The 17,962-nt window shown below is 36.2% G+C and overlaps 1 protein-coding gene across 1 annotated transcript; it reads left to right on the top strand.

Moving 5' to 3' along the window:
• The first annotated feature begins 1,245 nt into the window (after positions 1 to 1,245).
• LOC140335231 (cytochrome P450 2W1-like) lies at positions 1,246 to 17,529 on the top strand. The gene is made up of 9 exons (XM_072417707.1): positions 1,246 to 1,486; positions 4,271 to 4,433; positions 5,449 to 5,598; positions 7,061 to 7,218; positions 8,111 to 8,284; positions 8,762 to 8,909; positions 10,648 to 10,832; positions 12,374 to 12,515; positions 14,521 to 17,529. The coding sequence occupies exons 1-9, from the start codon at positions 1,301 to 1,303 to the stop codon at positions 14,706 to 14,708; spliced, it is 1,494 nt and encodes a 497-aa protein (XP_072273808.1). The 5' UTR covers positions 1,246 to 1,300; the 3' UTR covers positions 14,709 to 17,529.
• The last annotated feature ends 433 nt before the right edge of the window (positions 17,530 to 17,962 follow it).

Consider the following 17,962-nt stretch of genomic DNA (forward strand, 5'->3'; position numbering starts at 1 on the left):
GCTGTATGCAGCATCTAAAAATTGCCCTGCAACTGGAGTGCAACCAAATGCTTGAAAAAAAAAGACATTTCAATAATAGCCAGGGCGTTTGGGGGGTTTGACAACCGCTTGACAGCAGTGAACCACAGCTGTGGAAAAAACAAAACTCTCAACAATCCCTAGAATTTAGGTGCCTAGAAATTGATCCTCTTGAGATTCTTTGTCAATTACATTTACCTCCTCACAAACCCTGCTGAAGATTATGTTTCTCCATTCCTAATGGGAAGATCTGCCTGTATGATTTAAAAATCTGTTTACTAAATTGTTTCTAAATGTTACCTGTGGTCCAATTTGCTATATATGCAATTTCTTCATTAATGCACATTTTTGGTCCTGCAACCCTACTGGGAAAAAAAAGGAACAGATCTTCAAACGTATAGGTATTACTTGAGGAGGTAATTCAGATACTTTTCTTCTACATTCACATATATGGTCATTAAGCTTTAATCTTCTTATTCAATATGCAGAATTTTTAAAGAAGGACCACTTTCAAGTTGATAAAATAATTATTCCAGTGGGGCATGATTCTCACACCTTCTTGGTATTACTGAAAAATACTTGCAAATAGGCTTGATAGAAATGGAAAAACTAAGAACACTTTAACAGTAAATTCAATGCTCAAATTGAGCCATTGAGCTGGCAATGGTTTTACATTTTTCCCATGACCTAGCACTTTTTTGGCAGGGACAAAAAGTTTGGAGGTAACTGTCCCTAACGAGTTCAAAAAAGGTTTCAAATCACAAAAGCAGTGATGCAACAGAAATTAATTATCATTATAATAACAAAAGGTTAACGAAAGGGTCTAAACGACACAATATACCAAATTACCAATCATATTAGTGATTAATAATTACATGCAGAAAGGACTTTATAGAAAGATTATCGGTTTCGACTTGTTAAGACAAATTTTAAATTCCTGGGCAGTTGCACTTTGTAAAAACAAGCAAAGGTCAGTAAAAGTTCTACAAACCATTAATGTTAAAAGTATGTAATGATTCAAATATTCTGATATGGAGTAATTTAAAGAAAGGACAAGGTTTCTTCTTTAAATGTAACTTGTGTGTTTGCCAAACTTATTGAGGCTGAATATTTCTTCACTCACTATTTACCAGCATACTGAATTTTGGACAGCATATCAAATAACTATTGCAGTGAAGAAAAGTTGTTTGAATTGGGAGGAGTTAGGCTCTAGAAATAGGATAGACATTGAGTTTGTTAAAACTATAAAAGTCAAGCTTTGACACCAGTAAAGACACCAACCATGGCAATCCTACCAGAACCAGTGACGCTTTCCTTAATATGTATCCTGGTTATGATGTGCGTCAAAATTCTAATGGACCAGACTAAAAAAAATAAATACCACTTCCCTCCAGGACCCAGACCTCTCCCTCTCATTGGGAATATGCACATTCTGGATATTAAAAGGCAGGATTACACTTTTATGGAGGTAAGTTTCAAATAAAAGATTTAAGGGTCATATATAAGTTCATGGGGGATGTGAGAAAGTTAAACAGTTGAAGGGTTTCTTATATTAGAAAATGCATATCTATGGTCTGTCATTGAAAAATAGAGTCCAAAGGTTAGCATTATTTATTTATTTTACATTCTTTATTAATTAAACAATTATAAAAACATGATATATATATATATATATATATATATATACAAAAATACATAAAGTAGAATGCAACTGTTCAATAAAATCAGGAGCAAGGAAAACAAATTTTCTGATTTACCTGAAATTTGATTGGATCAAAACGTAGTCCTATCTTTGTTTTTATTTTCTTCATTTTCTGAAAAAAAAAAAAAGATACACAGGTTGACATTCAAAAATCCGGCCATGGATTATCCGGATCCTTCAGTTTTCCTGCATGATTTTGAAGCACATTTTCGAATTTCCACTGTTTTCTGGAGGCGCCGTTTATGTTTTAATAGTGCTGTACTCCAGAATCAGCTGTTAGGTTTTGCTTTTCCTCCACAAATTGAAGCTGTTCCTGTTGCTGAGGATGCTGTTACTTTCAGTCATGAAGATAATCATCCTGACAGCCGATCTGCTATTTAGCTTCTTTTCGAGAGTACAGTAATGATTAAAATTCTGAGGCACCATTTTGTTTAGTTGAACTAAAATTCTGTAAACCTCTTTTATTTAGTTGGTGAACATTAGAATTTAATTTGCTTTTAATTTAGTGTTATTTCATTTTAATATATGCAACAAATACAGTAAAACCTTAAAAAATCTTGAATTTTCGAAAATCCAGCACTCCTCAGCAGTGTTCGATCGAATCGTGGGATATTGTTCGGGTGATCGAATGCCGAATTCAAACACCATTGAAGTCAATGGTGGGAGAATTTGGGTTATTTTTAGGGACTATTAAGGGCTGCAAAAGCAGTCAGATTGATCTTGCAGCCCTTTACTAGTTGTATGTGTTGAACTCTGCAGTTCCACCACGATCCCCTGGGCACTAGAGGTTAATTAACCTCTAGTGCCCCAGGGATCGCACACTCTTCTCAACGATTGCAGCCATAGCTGCAATCATTGAGAAGATGCCCGGCACTAGAGGTCTCTGATTGGCTGGAAGTCTCCCCATTCAAAACCTTTAGTGCTCTAATATAAGTATTTCCAGCACAGTAATATGATACATTATGTTACATTTTTCTCGCAGTGGATAAAAGAAAAATGTAACAAATATATCATATTATTACTGTGCTGGAAAGTGTGTTACAGAGTAGGAGATATTATGTCATTGTAGGATAACCTGTAAAAACATTAGGTATTTTAACACATTTTTTTACATTTTTTTTATCTGCCGATTCTCGATTTTTTGGGGTCGGGTCCATCTGAATTCGAACAGCCATATTCAGGTCGAATATAAGGACAACCTGAACACCCACACTATTCCTCAGGTCCGAAGGTTGCAGGATTTTTCAATATCAACCTGCATTTGGTATCAGTAGCTATTTTAAGGGTTTTATTTGTTTGTTTTTTTAGATTTCCTTCTATCTTTTCAATAATGATTTTGGAAACAATTTAATTTGTTTAACCATCATTTGTCTATGCAAGTTTTAAACTTGTTCAGTTATTACCATATTTTATTATTCTTTTTATTCATCCATACACCGAACAGCTTGGAATAAAAAAAAAAAAAAAATGAGCAAACAGCATTGTTGAACCAGATCAGTTTATTGTAATTTATCTCCTCATTTTGTTTTGCTAACAATGCAACAGGAGGAAAAAAAAACCTAATGGCTTGTTCTAATAGCTGGTAGCACTCTTCCAAATTAGATCGATTCACTGCAGACTGGTCTTAAGCTTGCTGCCCGGCAAGTCTGACCACTGATGTCTTCCGCTTTATTTCAAGTTTAAGTTAAGCATCCTCTAGAGGAACCCTGATTGAGAAACATTGGTCTAAAGCTACGTACACACGTCAGATTTTTATCGCCCGATAATTGGCCGATGCCGATTATCGGGCGATAAAAATCTGACGTGTGTACGTAGCTTTAGACCAATCTGCCGTGTGTACAGTCGGTGTCGTCCATCGTCCGGACGACCGACCTGCCGTATCCACAGACGATGGACGACAGCCGATCGTAATGAAAGTGAAGGGGAGAGCGCGCAGCAGGGTGCCGCTCCGTCGCTCTCCCCCTCCCCTCTCCATAGAGCATAAACGGTGCTGTATGTACAGCACCGTTCATGCATCGTGCACTCCCTTGTCGTTGGAAAGGATCGTGAAAGATCCTTTCCAACGACAAAAATTGGCAGTGTGTACGCAGCTTAAGACTTGCTTGCTTGGTCTCCTTTTTACAATCTTATGTAGCTCTCATGTTTTATCACTTCTCTATCCAGCCTTAAAATCACAAGGATGATTCAGAGGATGGGGGCAAATAGGCAACTGATACATTTTTACCTTTATAGACCACACCTAGAACCACAGACCTAAAGGCCCTGATTTAATAAAGCTCTCCAAAGGCTGGAAAGAATACACTTTCATTAGTGAAGTTGGGTGATCCAGCAAACCTGGAACATATCTGGTCCAGGATTCAAAACTTTGAAGAAATTCATTCCAGGTGTGCTTGATGTACTTACCATACTACTTAAATATATATTTTGTATTCCTAAGACTTTGTATGAATGTTCTGTTTATACACAAAACTGGTAAATTCCCATGTTTAACCTTCTCTCTTTAGCATGTCTTTATACTACTAATAGGTCTGTTTTTTTACCCCTTCCTAGCTGGCAAAAACATATGGAACATTCTTCACATTCCACTTCGGCAGGGCTAAAGCTGTGGTTCTGATTGGTTATGAAGCCAATCAAGAGGCCTTGGTTAAAGCAAACTATGATTTTGGAGATCGTGCCCCGATGCCCATTGCTGATGACTTTCAAAAAAACCATGGTAGAGTGAATATTTAAACATTAACTATGAATGTTGCAAGATGTAATTGATCAGGCATATAATGCAACTTACAAAATGACAAACTTGTGACAGAGTATATTTCTGACTTGTTTTTCCAATGCAGGTAATAGGACTGTGATTCTGGTGTCAATAGTGACATAGATTGAAAGATTAAATTCATAGAATTGTAATACATATCTTTTCCTCCCTACTTACTTAAAAAACATGCAGCAAGTGAAATGTTGGGACCCTTGGCTTGCATAATTGTATAGGAAATGTAGTATAGTATATTGGAGCCTTTCTTTGCCTTTTGAACATGGGAGAACCCCTGTAATAACTTTCAGGCTATCATGGAAGCTATATTCAAAGCTCACAGTATATTAGTGTGGTAGTCAGTAGGAAGAACACCCAGCAACCTCTGGAGGAACCCTTTTTCTCCATAAAACCCTAGTTGATAAATACTCAGAAACTATTGTCTTATTTATCATTTTAAAGTATAATACATAGATGCTGGAATTCTTCAAAATAACAATATAAAATATTGCCCCATGAAGATTCCAATCCGTTTTGTGGATCAAATTATCAGCTTCATCAGATAATGTATTGCTTGATGATAATGCATATAACATTATGGCATATAACATTGTGGCACTGAAACATCATTACAAAAAAAAATTCTATACCTAAAGATGCATGAAGTAATCTGTCGAATTCAATTATTATGTAATCAATAGTGGAATTCCTACACCTATGCATTTTAAAGTTTAAAACATTGAATAGGATAACATATTATATTTTAACATTTGCAATAAACATGGATTCAATTTCGCAATACTTACGTACATTAACATTTTTAATAAAATAATTAAAATTATGATGGTAAAATCCCAGTGTAATCTGAGTCACATGGTAATTGCCAATTGATGAGTCATTATCATATTTTTTGGCCTTCAGACTCCTCTATAAATTGATTTTACTGTCTGCATATATAATATCTTCATTTTTTTTCTTGAAGGAGTAATTTTCTCAAATGGGGAAACATGGAAAATTACTCGAAGATTCACTCTGTCTATTTTACGAGATCTTGGGATGGGAAAAAGACCAATTGAAGAAAGGATTATTAATGAATTGCAGTACCTAAATGCATTGATTGGGTCGCATAATGGTGAGTCATAGAGTTAATTTTATATCATAATTGGTTATCTAATAGTAAAAAACAATATTTATATAGCACCAACATATTACACAGCAATGTACAATAAATAGGGATTGCAAATGGATTTAGATACAGTCAGCGACACAGAAAGAGAAGAGGAACCTGCCCAGAAGAGCTTAGAATCTAAGTGGTGGGGATAAAGAAACCTTTCATTTTAGGTAGGAGTTTGATTGATTTAATATATTATATGTTTATATAATATTATTAACCTATTTTAATATTATATTGTATTAAATATATTATTAGGTTTAATATAAGGCAAACTGCTAAGCCAAGCTTCACAGCATCTGTGAGAAAAAGTCTCTCCTATGAAAACCCATTATACTTTGTGTATATTATGTTATGGGGCCTCCCTGTATAAGACTGGTATATTGGTTAATAATATATCACACCTAAAGCTACTCAGTGCCTTTGATTGTCTTCATTCATTAGGCAAATTTAAATGATGAAGCAAGCCTAAATATTTATTGTCTGCAAGGGTTGTTATGTCCATAACTAAGGCATAGTACACATAGGCTGATAAAATTATAATGAATCCAAAAGGAAATCAGTGTCCAGTCATAGGCAGCCAAGCTTTGGGTTTTTGATTGGACATGGATATATAGGACTTGTTGGTAAATATCAATCCAAAGGACATAAATCATGTCTTGCATGCACAATCATTTGAATTTTATTGAAATTGTTGTTACCTTTTATCTCAAAAATATTATTGTAAGGGCATACCAAATTACAGTGTGTGGTTTCAAGGCTTCCAATCGAATACCAACTACAAGATTAGTCAGATCATTTGGGGAAACACAAAATTGTCAGCAGATCTGCTCCTGTGTACTAAGCCAGCGGCTGCCTACCGATTATCCAAGGACCACCAGTGGTCCGCAGCTCTGTCTGGTGCACCCCCCAGCAGGGTCAGGAGAAGGACCCCGCTGTGGGGGCTCAACGGCCAGAGACGCAGACCACATCACCCGTAGGGTTCGTAGGCTTAGGTTCAGAGACACAACCTGCCCACTCTCTCCCATCGCAGGCTCAGAGCTGGCCTCATAATGTCATCCTGGGGTAAGTTTCTTGCCCTTTGAGTGACACACGGCTCCCAGCGCATGCGTGGTCCTGAGTCTGTGCATTTAGTGGTCCGTAGGTTGGCGACCACTGTACTAAGACATAGTTTTTCTATCATCACTGTACAAGTAACATTTAAAATAAATTGGTATACATTTAGGGTTCTATTTAAAAAAACGGGAATCAGACATTCCCTCTAACATTCCCTCAAGAAAATCCTCCAGGTCCATGTGTTTCAATGGCAGTAATTGATTCCCACCAGGGAATGTTAAAGGGTGTGTCAGAATCCATGTTTTATAAAAAGAGCCCACAGTAAAAGCATTGCCCTTTAACAATTATTATTTCTTTTACCCTATAGGTAAACCTTTTAACGAAAAGGTGTTCTATAATGCTACCCCCAATATAACCTTCAGTATTTTATTTGGGAGACGTTTTGATTATGATAACCCAAACTATAAGAAAATGATTGGTATAATTGATGATGTTGTTAAACTCACTGGACAACCCGAAGCCAAGGTATGGTAAAATATTCAGTAATTAAATAGGCAATGTTCTTTCCACAGCTGCTTAAGTTATACCTGCTGCGTTTTTTTGTAATTCCATCTGGTGTCCAAACCAGGAATAAACAGCCTAAGGCATATATGTTTTAATAGCAGAATCAACAGGTAAAACAAAGGACCCCCCACAAATAGAAAGAAATGCAGCTACCATTATATATATTTATATCCTGCATATAATATATCCAAAGCTCACAATACATTATTGTGGTATTCAGTAGGAAAACGCCTCTTACATTGCTGGGCAGTGGGAAGAACGTCATCCATAAAGATAGCCAAAAATATAATTCATGTCCTATAACCTCCCTGGTGGTATTCCCGAGTGTGGCTTACTGCTTTTGGTATCGAAAATCTATCTAAATCAATTGCCAGGGAGTTTAGGAAGCTTACCCCGGTGTCCTCCAGGATTGTTCGGCACCTTCTTTCTCTGCCCATGTCAGCTGGGCATCTGTGCAACCTGGGGATGCCCGGCCAGCATGTGCGTCCCTGGCATGTGAACAATGGGGACACGAGGCATCTGCTCATGAGTCTCAGGCTGGAAGGCGGAATCGTCAGGCAGGTAGGTGGGAAATTTTAAATAATGAGGATTTTTTGTACCGCTTTTACATTTAAAATTCCTCATTAATCATACCGCCAGGGATGTTAAGCTGACCTGGGAGGCTCAAATTGCTCATGCTTTAAGAAACCCCTTGCAACCTCTGGAGGGTTACATTGAACCTTGGTTGGGAGACTCTGATTTAAATGATCCTGCCCTAGACACATGCCAACACACTGCCTATACATTGTAAGTGCATTGTAATCACTGAGTGCATTTTAACTTAAATGTATTTTTATTATTATTTATTATACAGTACTACAATGTGTTCCCAATAATAAAATATTTCTTCAAAACTCCTGGCCTGGTAGTCAAAAGAGTTAATGAGCTTAATGAAGTCTTGCATGAGATGTTTAAAGAAGCACAAGAAGCTAAAACTGAAGATTCCTTTAGGACTTACAGTGAAGCCTTCCTACAAAAACAGGAAAGGGTAAGTGTTATCCTTTACAAATACAGAATCAATTTTGATACTCTAATTAAGAATATGACAATGTTTAATGTCTATACAGCGGGCCTGATTTGTTAAGGCTTGCAGAAACGGGAGAATATAGACTATCATGGGATAACCTGGGTGATCCAACCTTTGATTTTAATTCTAGCCTGATTCTGCATTCTGTCCACTTACTAATTTTTTTGAAACAAGATTCCTAGAATTCCTTTTTACACACATGTGATGGTTATGATCAATATTATATAAAATCTTACTATACCTATGCATATATGCATGCATATTCTTGATCATTCAGAAAAATATTGTTTATATTCCATGATTCCATTGGTACATAAGATTGCAAATAGAATCTGCTTACATGGGATCATGGGGAATAGTATAAAAAGATATTCATTGATAGAAGTATTTAAAATGTTTACCAAAAAAATGAAAGTGATGTTCATATTTGCCCAAAAGGAAAAGGCAACTGAGACTACTGAAAAGATCTTTACAGAGAAAAACTTGTTGGCTTCCACATTTGATCTCATGGTTGGTGGTACAGAGACAACCTCCTCTACGTTAAAGTGGGCCATCCTGCTCATGATGAAATATCCTGATGTACAAAGTAAGGATTTTATCAAGCTATTTATTGGATAATAATGGTTCTACTTTATGGAAATTATTCCTTAGGACTTAAAGTGGAACTTTCAGTGGAAAAATAAAAACACCTACCTTTATAGGTGGAAAGTGGTTGATCCCTCTGGGATCCTAGTCCAGTAAGTCCCTGCATTTCGGTCTTCCTTCTTCTTCCCAGTGCTGTATGATGAGATGATCAGGCGGCACACCTTCCCATAAATGTAAAAAAAAAAAAAAAAAAAAAAAAAAGAAAAAGCGCTGCATGCACAAAATTGGCTTCTTTTTTTCATACTCAGATTGGACATGCACAAAAAGAGCAGCCTGTGCATTATTTAACTACCAAAAATGTTATATTGAACCCAGCCTAATTTTCTGACCACTAGCATTTGGTATTTTAACCTCCCTAGCGGTTCATTTCTTTCCAGTTTTATATGTCTAAAAGCGGTACATTGTTTTTCATGAAAATTTATTTTACAGTATAATATAATAGTATGAGTATAATAAAGTTTGAAACACAAAATCATTTAAAAATAATACATTGAATAAATTAAAAAATCTATAAATTTTAAAAAAAATTTAATTTTAATTAAAAAAAAAAAATACATATTATACTCATACTATTATATATACTGTAAAATAAATGTTCTTGAAAACGATGTACTGCTTTTACACATAAAAATCCAATGTATTGCATTCAATACAGTTAATTTGTATTGAATGCAATACAAATGGATTTTGAATTTCCCGCCCCGCCTGACCGGGACGTACACACGCACCAACGTCACCGGGAACTCCCCAATGACTCATCGAATGCAGAAGCAGGAAGAAGAAAGAAGACATAGATCGCGGCGCTGGACGGGGCGGGACGCAGGCCGATCAGGTAAGCGTTGTATTTACTAACCTTCCCATAGGTTTACCTACCCCGTGTGTGACTCGGGGTTACCACTTTTAGCAACTTTTTTCTACCCCGAGTCACACTCGGGGATACCTCTAGGGAGGTTAAAAAGCCATTTTAAAATATAAAGGAAACATGGTGGTGAATAAAAGAATTTGGGAGTTTAGCCAATTATTTTTATGTAATATTTACTTGCTCCATATAACTGGATAATTGAGGGGTGGGGTTGTCAGGAGTATGCTTATTTCATACAAATATTGTACTGCAACATACCCACATTTCTCATCTCAGAAAGTTTAAATGAATGCATTACGTCTTCTCATCCAATTGCATTGTTCAACAGTCCAAATCCAACAGTTACAGAATTTATAAACCTTTTGTCTATTTTACGAACTCTAGTAAAAATTACTCAGTCGAGTACTCCTTGACTACCTAAAGAGCAGTGGTCCCCAACCCTCACAGACCACTAAATACAGGCCCCAGACTGCGCATGCGCGGGAAGCCCTGTGTCACTCAAAGGGGAAGAGTGAAATCATGATGCCAGAACCCACCCACTCCAGAGACACAACCTGCCCACCCCCCTAAGCCTGTGATGCATACGGGAGACATGGTCCACAGCTCTGGTCAGTGCGCCCCCCCAAGCGGGGTCCTTCTCGTGACCCCGTTGGAGGGTGCTCCGGCCAGAGCCGCGGACCACCAACATTTTCTTGCAGACCACAGGTTGGAGATCGCTGCTAAAGATAACAACTACATTTTAGTAAAAGCTAACCTTTAAAATATAAAAACGTTTTAATAGTTTCAAACTAATATCTCAATGTTTTTATTATCTAAGAAAAAGTTCATGATGAAATTGAAAATGTGATTGGGCTGGAGCGCCCTCCAAAGTGGGAAGACCACAAGGTGTTACCATACTGCCTGGCAGTAATGCATGAAGTTCAACGTTTTGGTAACATCCTTCAGTACCTGCCGCATTCTACACCCACAGATGTCAGCTTTAGAGGCTACACCATACCTAAGGTAAGAAGTTATTTCTTTTTAAGAGGACATGAAGAATGTTATAGGAATATTTAGACAAATTTGTTATCTGCAAACATATTTGTTGCTTAATACTGCTTGCAAAAAAAAATTACAATGGATCAAATGGTTCAGTTTTTATCCTTTAAGCAGTAAGGAGCAAAAGCATTGCCCACATTGTTTTAAATGTTACACAAGAGAGATAAGTTCATGGCTGTGGTTGCTGGAGAGGATGCACACACAGATGTTTCATTTTTCATAAATGCTGGGAATGAGACCCTTTTGAAAATAAAGAATGTGGTTCTGTATTGGCCAGCTATTGTTTCCTTACTAACATAACTTTTACTAATTCTCTGTCCCTGACCCTGCTCCATTAAAGCTTCCAAAAAAGGCCATTTAAGACATTTCTTGACAGTCGCCAGAGCTATTATTGCACATTTTTGGTGTTCTACTGAGGCCCCTTCTTTCTTGGAATGGATTCTAGAAGTCAAGCACATTGGATAGATAGGAGATGAGTTTCAGACAATAATGCTTTTCTATACTTGGTCAGCCTGGATTGTGTATCGATCGTACCTCAGTTTTCTTCCTTATCAACACATGGAATTGCATTTGATACTTTGTTTTCTTTTTGTAGCATGGCAGAACTTTCCCTTCTGTGTTCACCCCATTCACATGCCTACATTTTATTTTTAATTTAATACTTTTTAATTTTTTACTTTAATATTTTAATTTAATACTAAAATTGTATTTAATTTAATTTTAATACTTCCAAGCTTTCCTGTATTCTTGTTTCCCTTCTTTGCTCCTTCTTTTTTCCTAAGGAACTCACCTATGATTTCCCATTATCTTTTACTAAAATTATTTTTAGTTACATTCTTAGGTTATAGCTGACAGCATATTTATGTTCTTTGCAACATTAAGACTTTCTTGGCCTCCCTGCCTCATCCATGTAAAGAGCTAGTTGTGACATGCTGTTATCATACCATGGGGCTGATTTATTATAGCTGTCCAAGACTGGAGAAAATAGACTATCATAGCAAAACCTGGTTGTTCCAAAAAAACCTGGAATGGATTTCATAAAATAATTTTCTAATATTTGGCAAATGCGCTCAGTCGTTGACCAAATCCATTCTAGGTTTGATGGATCACCCAGGTTCTCCCATGATAGTCTATCTTCTCCAGTCTTGGAGAGCGTTAATTAATCTCTTTTGAGAGGATATCTAACTGTAATACCTTACTTTCTCTATATCATTGATAGATGGTATTAAAAAAGGCCACCAATCTACAATGCATGGAAATACCATATCATAAATATTTTGTTTGTAAATTACAGATTTCCTATGAATAAATAATGATTATAAAAAATATCTGTTTAAAAAAATAAAGTAGCAGAAAAACGTAAAAATGTATTGTGGCAATGTTGTACTTTATATGCTACTTTTACTAGTTTTGGAATTTGTTTTTGGTCCTGCATCCTAGTTGGTAATGGAAAACTGGAATTATAGGTCTCTAGAATTTTATTCCTATCTGTTTATATTTTATAGGGAACCATAGTAGTTCCTCTTTTCTCATCAGTTCTGTACGATGAAACCAAATGGGAGGACCCCAGAGGATTTAACCCCAATCATTTCCTTGATGCTAATGGGAAATTTCTGAAGAGAGATGAATTCTTTGCTTTCTCCAAAGGTAAGTGAATAAAATAGTGACTCATGACTATGATTATCAAGGATTACATGAGAACCTAATAGTAATGTACTGTGCTCCTTATAAAAGTACACCATTGTCACCATGCCATTGTTCTGTCTGGATCATATTTTAAAATGTTTTACCTGTATTACAGTCATTGCTAACTTTGCTACATATTCCAGTCCAGACCATGACAAAGTGACAATCATAAATGTTTCAGATGCATTTATTGAACATAAATATGGGTTATATCTAGTGTTCTACCACCTATGAGTAACAATCTGGTCATTGTTGCATTTTGGATGCAAGTTGTAGAGTTTAGAGAGTGAGATGTCTTATTTCTGCTGTGTGTGGGAAGCTTAGCTGCACCTATATGCTTACCTGTGCCGTCACCTAGTCCAATGTTTCTCAACCAGTGTTCCGTGGAGCCCTATGGTTCCTTCAGAGGTTGCCAGGAGTTCCTTTAGCAATGAGCAGTTTATCTCTTAGGTCAGTTTAAGTGACACCAATGATCTATATGGCTCTCTGTAAGGGTGACAAGGGTGACTTCCCTATGGCCAGCACTGGTATAGACATTCTTCCAATGGACCACCACACCAATGTACTGTTAGCTGTGGATAAAGTAATTATAGCAGAGTTTCCCTGAAGACCTGAAAGTTATTTTAAAGGGTCCCCCATGTTAAAAGGGTTGTGAACACCGATATAGACTGTGGTATAGCAATGCTGCAAGTCCCAAACCCGGTGCCAATGAACACAAGAAGAATGAATGAAGAGTTCAGTGTATTCAGTTATTTCCAATTTGGCTACTCTGCATTTCAGATTGCTTTTGGTTACAACTCCCACTATGCATAGTGAAGTGAAAGGGGGAGATGGATTCTACCAAAAGGGACTCCTTAAATAATTCAAGTTAACAGTTGCCAAGCCTTAGTAAGTCTAAATATAAAGCACAGTGAGTGAGAAAGCAGGCTTATACTGGCAATTCTGTTAGAAAAATAAAATTTATTCACACAATGCTTAAATTCTATTTCCAATATAGATCAACTGTTAAACAGACTGTACATATAGATAGTTTGAACAGTAAACCAAAATGTCAGGGTATTTATCTCAGGGTTCCAATGCGTTTCGCCTCTTGGCTTCCTCAGGGGACTGAGATAAAAAGTATGTCTGAATGAAAAAAAAAAACTATTATCACATATATACATATTGACACAGAAAGGGCGACTTATATATATATATATGTGTGTACACATGCATACTCCTACATGAACAAAGTTAAATATAATAAGGCTTCAATATTAGTTAGAAAGTGTTTACTTACATTATACATTCAGTTGTACAAATTAATGGGGGACTGCTAGGTCAAAGCATCCCTAGGTTTTCAAACACATATGTTCACTGGAAACATAAATCAGATAGTGATTATATTATTTTAATATTACTTGTTACAATTGTGGTATTATTCACGGTATATATTTCATAGTTGCTTACCATAATAAATCAGGTGGCCGTTTCTATAAGAAATTATTTGAAAACAGATGTGCATATTCTGGACAGACAAATTAGTTATTATTATTTGTCTGTATATATGTATCATTGTTTCTAGCTTGCATGAAAATATAAAGCATCATATATGACAGGGTAGCAATATCTCATAAGCTAACAGGTCTACTGTTCAGTAAAAAAAAGTTAGTGAAAGTTCCCATACTAATAACACATTGAGTCCAATGTACCCCATGAAATTATGAAGCAGTGGCTTCAAAGAATAAGGGCTTTATTGATACTACTAGGATAGGAATATGACAAGTTGTGGTCAGTATACAGAAAAATAATTTGTTAAAGTTAATTTGAACCAGTGTAACGAAGCTTCTACCCCTAGCTATACAACAGCAATGGATGCAAATGCTGCACCAACAACACATTGACTGGGATACACACTTTTTTAAGTGTTATTTTGTTCACTTTAAGCCCAACTTTGCTCTGATAACCATTTTGTTTTTACACACAGGACGCAGAGTGTGCGCTGGTGAGACTCTGGCTAGGATGGAGCTTTTCATGTTCTTCACAGGAATGCTACAGAAGTTTTCATTCACCCCTCCACCAGGAGTAAAAAAGGAAGACTTGGACCTTACTGCAGATCCCTTCTTCATTATGAGACCTAAGAGATACTATGTTATTGCTACACCTACAATATAGACGGTTGTAAACTATTTTTGCAAATTATTTTTTAAGCTCAGTGTTCTGGTGCTGTCCAGTAGCATGTGGGCCTTCTCCTACACTGTAAACATCTTGCTTTTCACAAGCTGTTTCTATGCTTAATGCGAGGCTTCAGCATGTGATTTTCTAAAAAGAAAAATCTAATTGTATTTGCTTGGGTGTCAAATTTTGGGAACCATCTATTTTATAATATAACCAGTACTATGCCAGTATTGTTGCCAGTATTGTTATATAGTTCTGCAAGAGTCAAGGTATAGCATGGAAACCTTTTTGTGAAACGCGTGAATAGAAAGGTTCTGAAGGGCTCTTTGAATTTTGTCCAGTAATTCGTTCTAATTGGTGCCTATGAAGAAAATAATTAAAGAGCAGTAGTTTCATACTTTACTAGGTCTATACTGACTTTGTCAGGAAAACGGTTATATGATTCACTGGTCAGCACCAGTCCTCACCAGACACCAATCCCCCAATCTAACACCACACTCTACACCTATAGCAAGCACTCAGTTGCCCCCCGGACTTACTGCGCAAGGGATGGTGTCTGCTAATGAGCTGCCAGTAAGCCAGAAGCCCACAGATGAAGCAGTACCAACAGAGACAAATTCAGAATACAGAACAGAGGCCATACACAGAATATCTGTCCCCGAAACAAAGTACAACAAGGGCAAAACACAAGTGGAGTCGGGGTGACAGGCCAAAGGTCGGTCCAGGCTGCATACAAACAATAGACCAGGAACAGGCAAGGTCTGAAAAGCCATGCTTGATATATAGAGAATATAGAATATCACCATGTTGATGTAGCAGCCTTCAACCCAGTAACAAACAAGAACGAGAGCTGAAATGTTGTGCAGGGCTTGTTAGAACTTCTGTTTATTGAGCCTAATAAATGTGTAGTATTAGCAGGAAATTTCTGAAAAAAAGTCCTTGATCCTGCAATTTACTCCCTATGTTTGTCCTTATAATACCCCTGCATATGTTTTTACTTGCTGCTGGTAAACAATTTTGTGAAAGCTCTCCTGTCCTTTATGCAATATTGTTCCTAACTGTTAGCAATAAGCACCCTATAATTAAAATGTTCTTTTACTAAAAAGGTATAAATAATTGCTGAGATTAGCGTGTACCTGTACCCATATAATACAAGGAAAGTTCACCCGGCATTTCATTTTATAAATCTATTGCCTTTGCAATAAATCATCTCAGTAATAAACACAACCTATAATTTTGGCTTAAGTAGAAAGTTGACTTTATCCTATTGCAGCGCTGAGTACCAGGATCGAATCTTGGCCAGGACACTATCTGCATGGAGTTTGCAGGTTCCCCTTATGTTTGCATGCGCCTCCTTGCACAATCGAAAAACATGCAGTTAGGTTAATTGGCTTTCCCCAAATTAACCTTAGACTGTATTAAATACTATGGTAGAGACAATAGATTGTGAACTAGGGACAGCTACTGACATGACTATGGACTTTGTACAGCACAGCATAATATGATGGTGTTATATAAATACTGTATATTAATAAATAATAATAATTAAACTTCACCAAATTGGCTTTTAGTAACACCAGAAAAATAAGTATGGGAAGCAGTTCCGTAAAACACAGGGAAGCAATATGTTTGTTCTCAAATATCAATTTAATCTTTATGAGCTCGCTGGACATTCTATTCCAAACTATAGGTAATAATACTGAATTGAACCCCCATACTCATTTGTAGATAAAATCTGACACTTCTGGAAAAATTTCCATAAGATTTAAAAGTACTTGTTTGTCTATTTATCTAAAATAACATTTATCAGGTCAGGTACGGATGTTGGACAAGAAAACCCGGCTTGGGAAGACTTGGAAGACAGACGACTATACATTAGATCCAATTAGAAAGGACATATATTTGGAACTGAAGGTAACTATGAAATAATTAGGTTTACATTATTATTGAAGGTGCTTCTAGGCATTATAGTCCAAATGTCCATATACACAGGAAAACATGTGTACACTGAACACAAATGTGAACATTGTAAGAAAGCTGAGTATCTACAGACCAATTTACTGAATCAGCTGCTAAGACTACAGGTGCCACCGTTTTGTGTGTTCCACCTAAAATAAAACAGATCTCCTGATTTTCCTTTGGAGGCTGGCCATGTACAATAGTGTAGACTTAATAAACTTGCATAATCATATCATCTGAAGATCCAAATTTATTTACAGAACAGACACTTGTGGTGCTTCATCTAAGAGAACATTAAATTCATAGCCTCCATTGCTGAAAACATAGATTCTGACATCTGTTCTCAGGAATCGGGTCATTATGGCTTACATAACTTAAAAATTTGCACAGTTCTTAAGCTTAAAATCTTCCTTTCTTTTAGAGCTTTCAAAAGTTTAAAAAGCAAATTTTATTTTTGCACTTTTGTGTGCACTTTTAGGTAACTAACCCTTTCAAATTACATAGCAGTAAGGGTGACATTTTTCTTAATTGATATGTATGCATTTTGTAAGTGTTATTCATTTTTATAGCAAGGAATCAAGTATTCTGTAAGAATTAAACACACCAAAAAACTATTTATGTTGGCATTTTGTGTATGGCTTGGATCCCCTCCCTTTCGTTTGTTTGTAATTGCTGTATGATTTGATGTACATTGTATTACTCCTTGGTTCCTTTATTTTTATGCACCCATGTTTGTTCCTTTGTACAGCGCCATGGAAGATAACGGCACTTTTTAAATGACTAATATTAGCAACGATTAGATATTGTGTTTTGCATAAAATGCTGGTGTTGCTGGTAATAAAGATCTTTTGTCTCCTGATTTCTGTTTTCTGTCAAGCTCCTATATTTTTATGTTTTGAAGTAAAATGAGGTTGTATGACACAGAAATAAGCTGGGACACCAGAATAAAGTGGAACTAAAGTTAAAAATGCGATCAGGCAGGTCCACCACATGTCTTTCTGTAATATAATGAAATTACCTGCCACATTGGATAAAAAAAACTCACCTGTGCTTGTACTGGTGCAAAGGTTTTTATTAAATATAATAACATGTAAACACATACAAACAATGCCAATGTGTATAAAATAATGATAAGATAATAAAACAAAGTTTACATTTCTATACAATACAAGTAAGCTCTAAACACTGTTAAATCCACAGCATCGGCTTTCAAAAAAAAAAAAAAAAAAAAAAAAAAAAAAACAAAAAAAAAAAAATATAAGAAAAGAAACACTAAAACTATTAATAATAAA

This window comes from Pyxicephalus adspersus, chromosome 7, assembly GCF_032062135.1.
Source record: "Pyxicephalus adspersus chromosome 7, UCB_Pads_2.0, whole genome shotgun sequence".
NCBI classification, from domain to species: domain Eukaryota; kingdom Metazoa; phylum Chordata; class Amphibia; order Anura; family Pyxicephalidae; genus Pyxicephalus; species Pyxicephalus adspersus.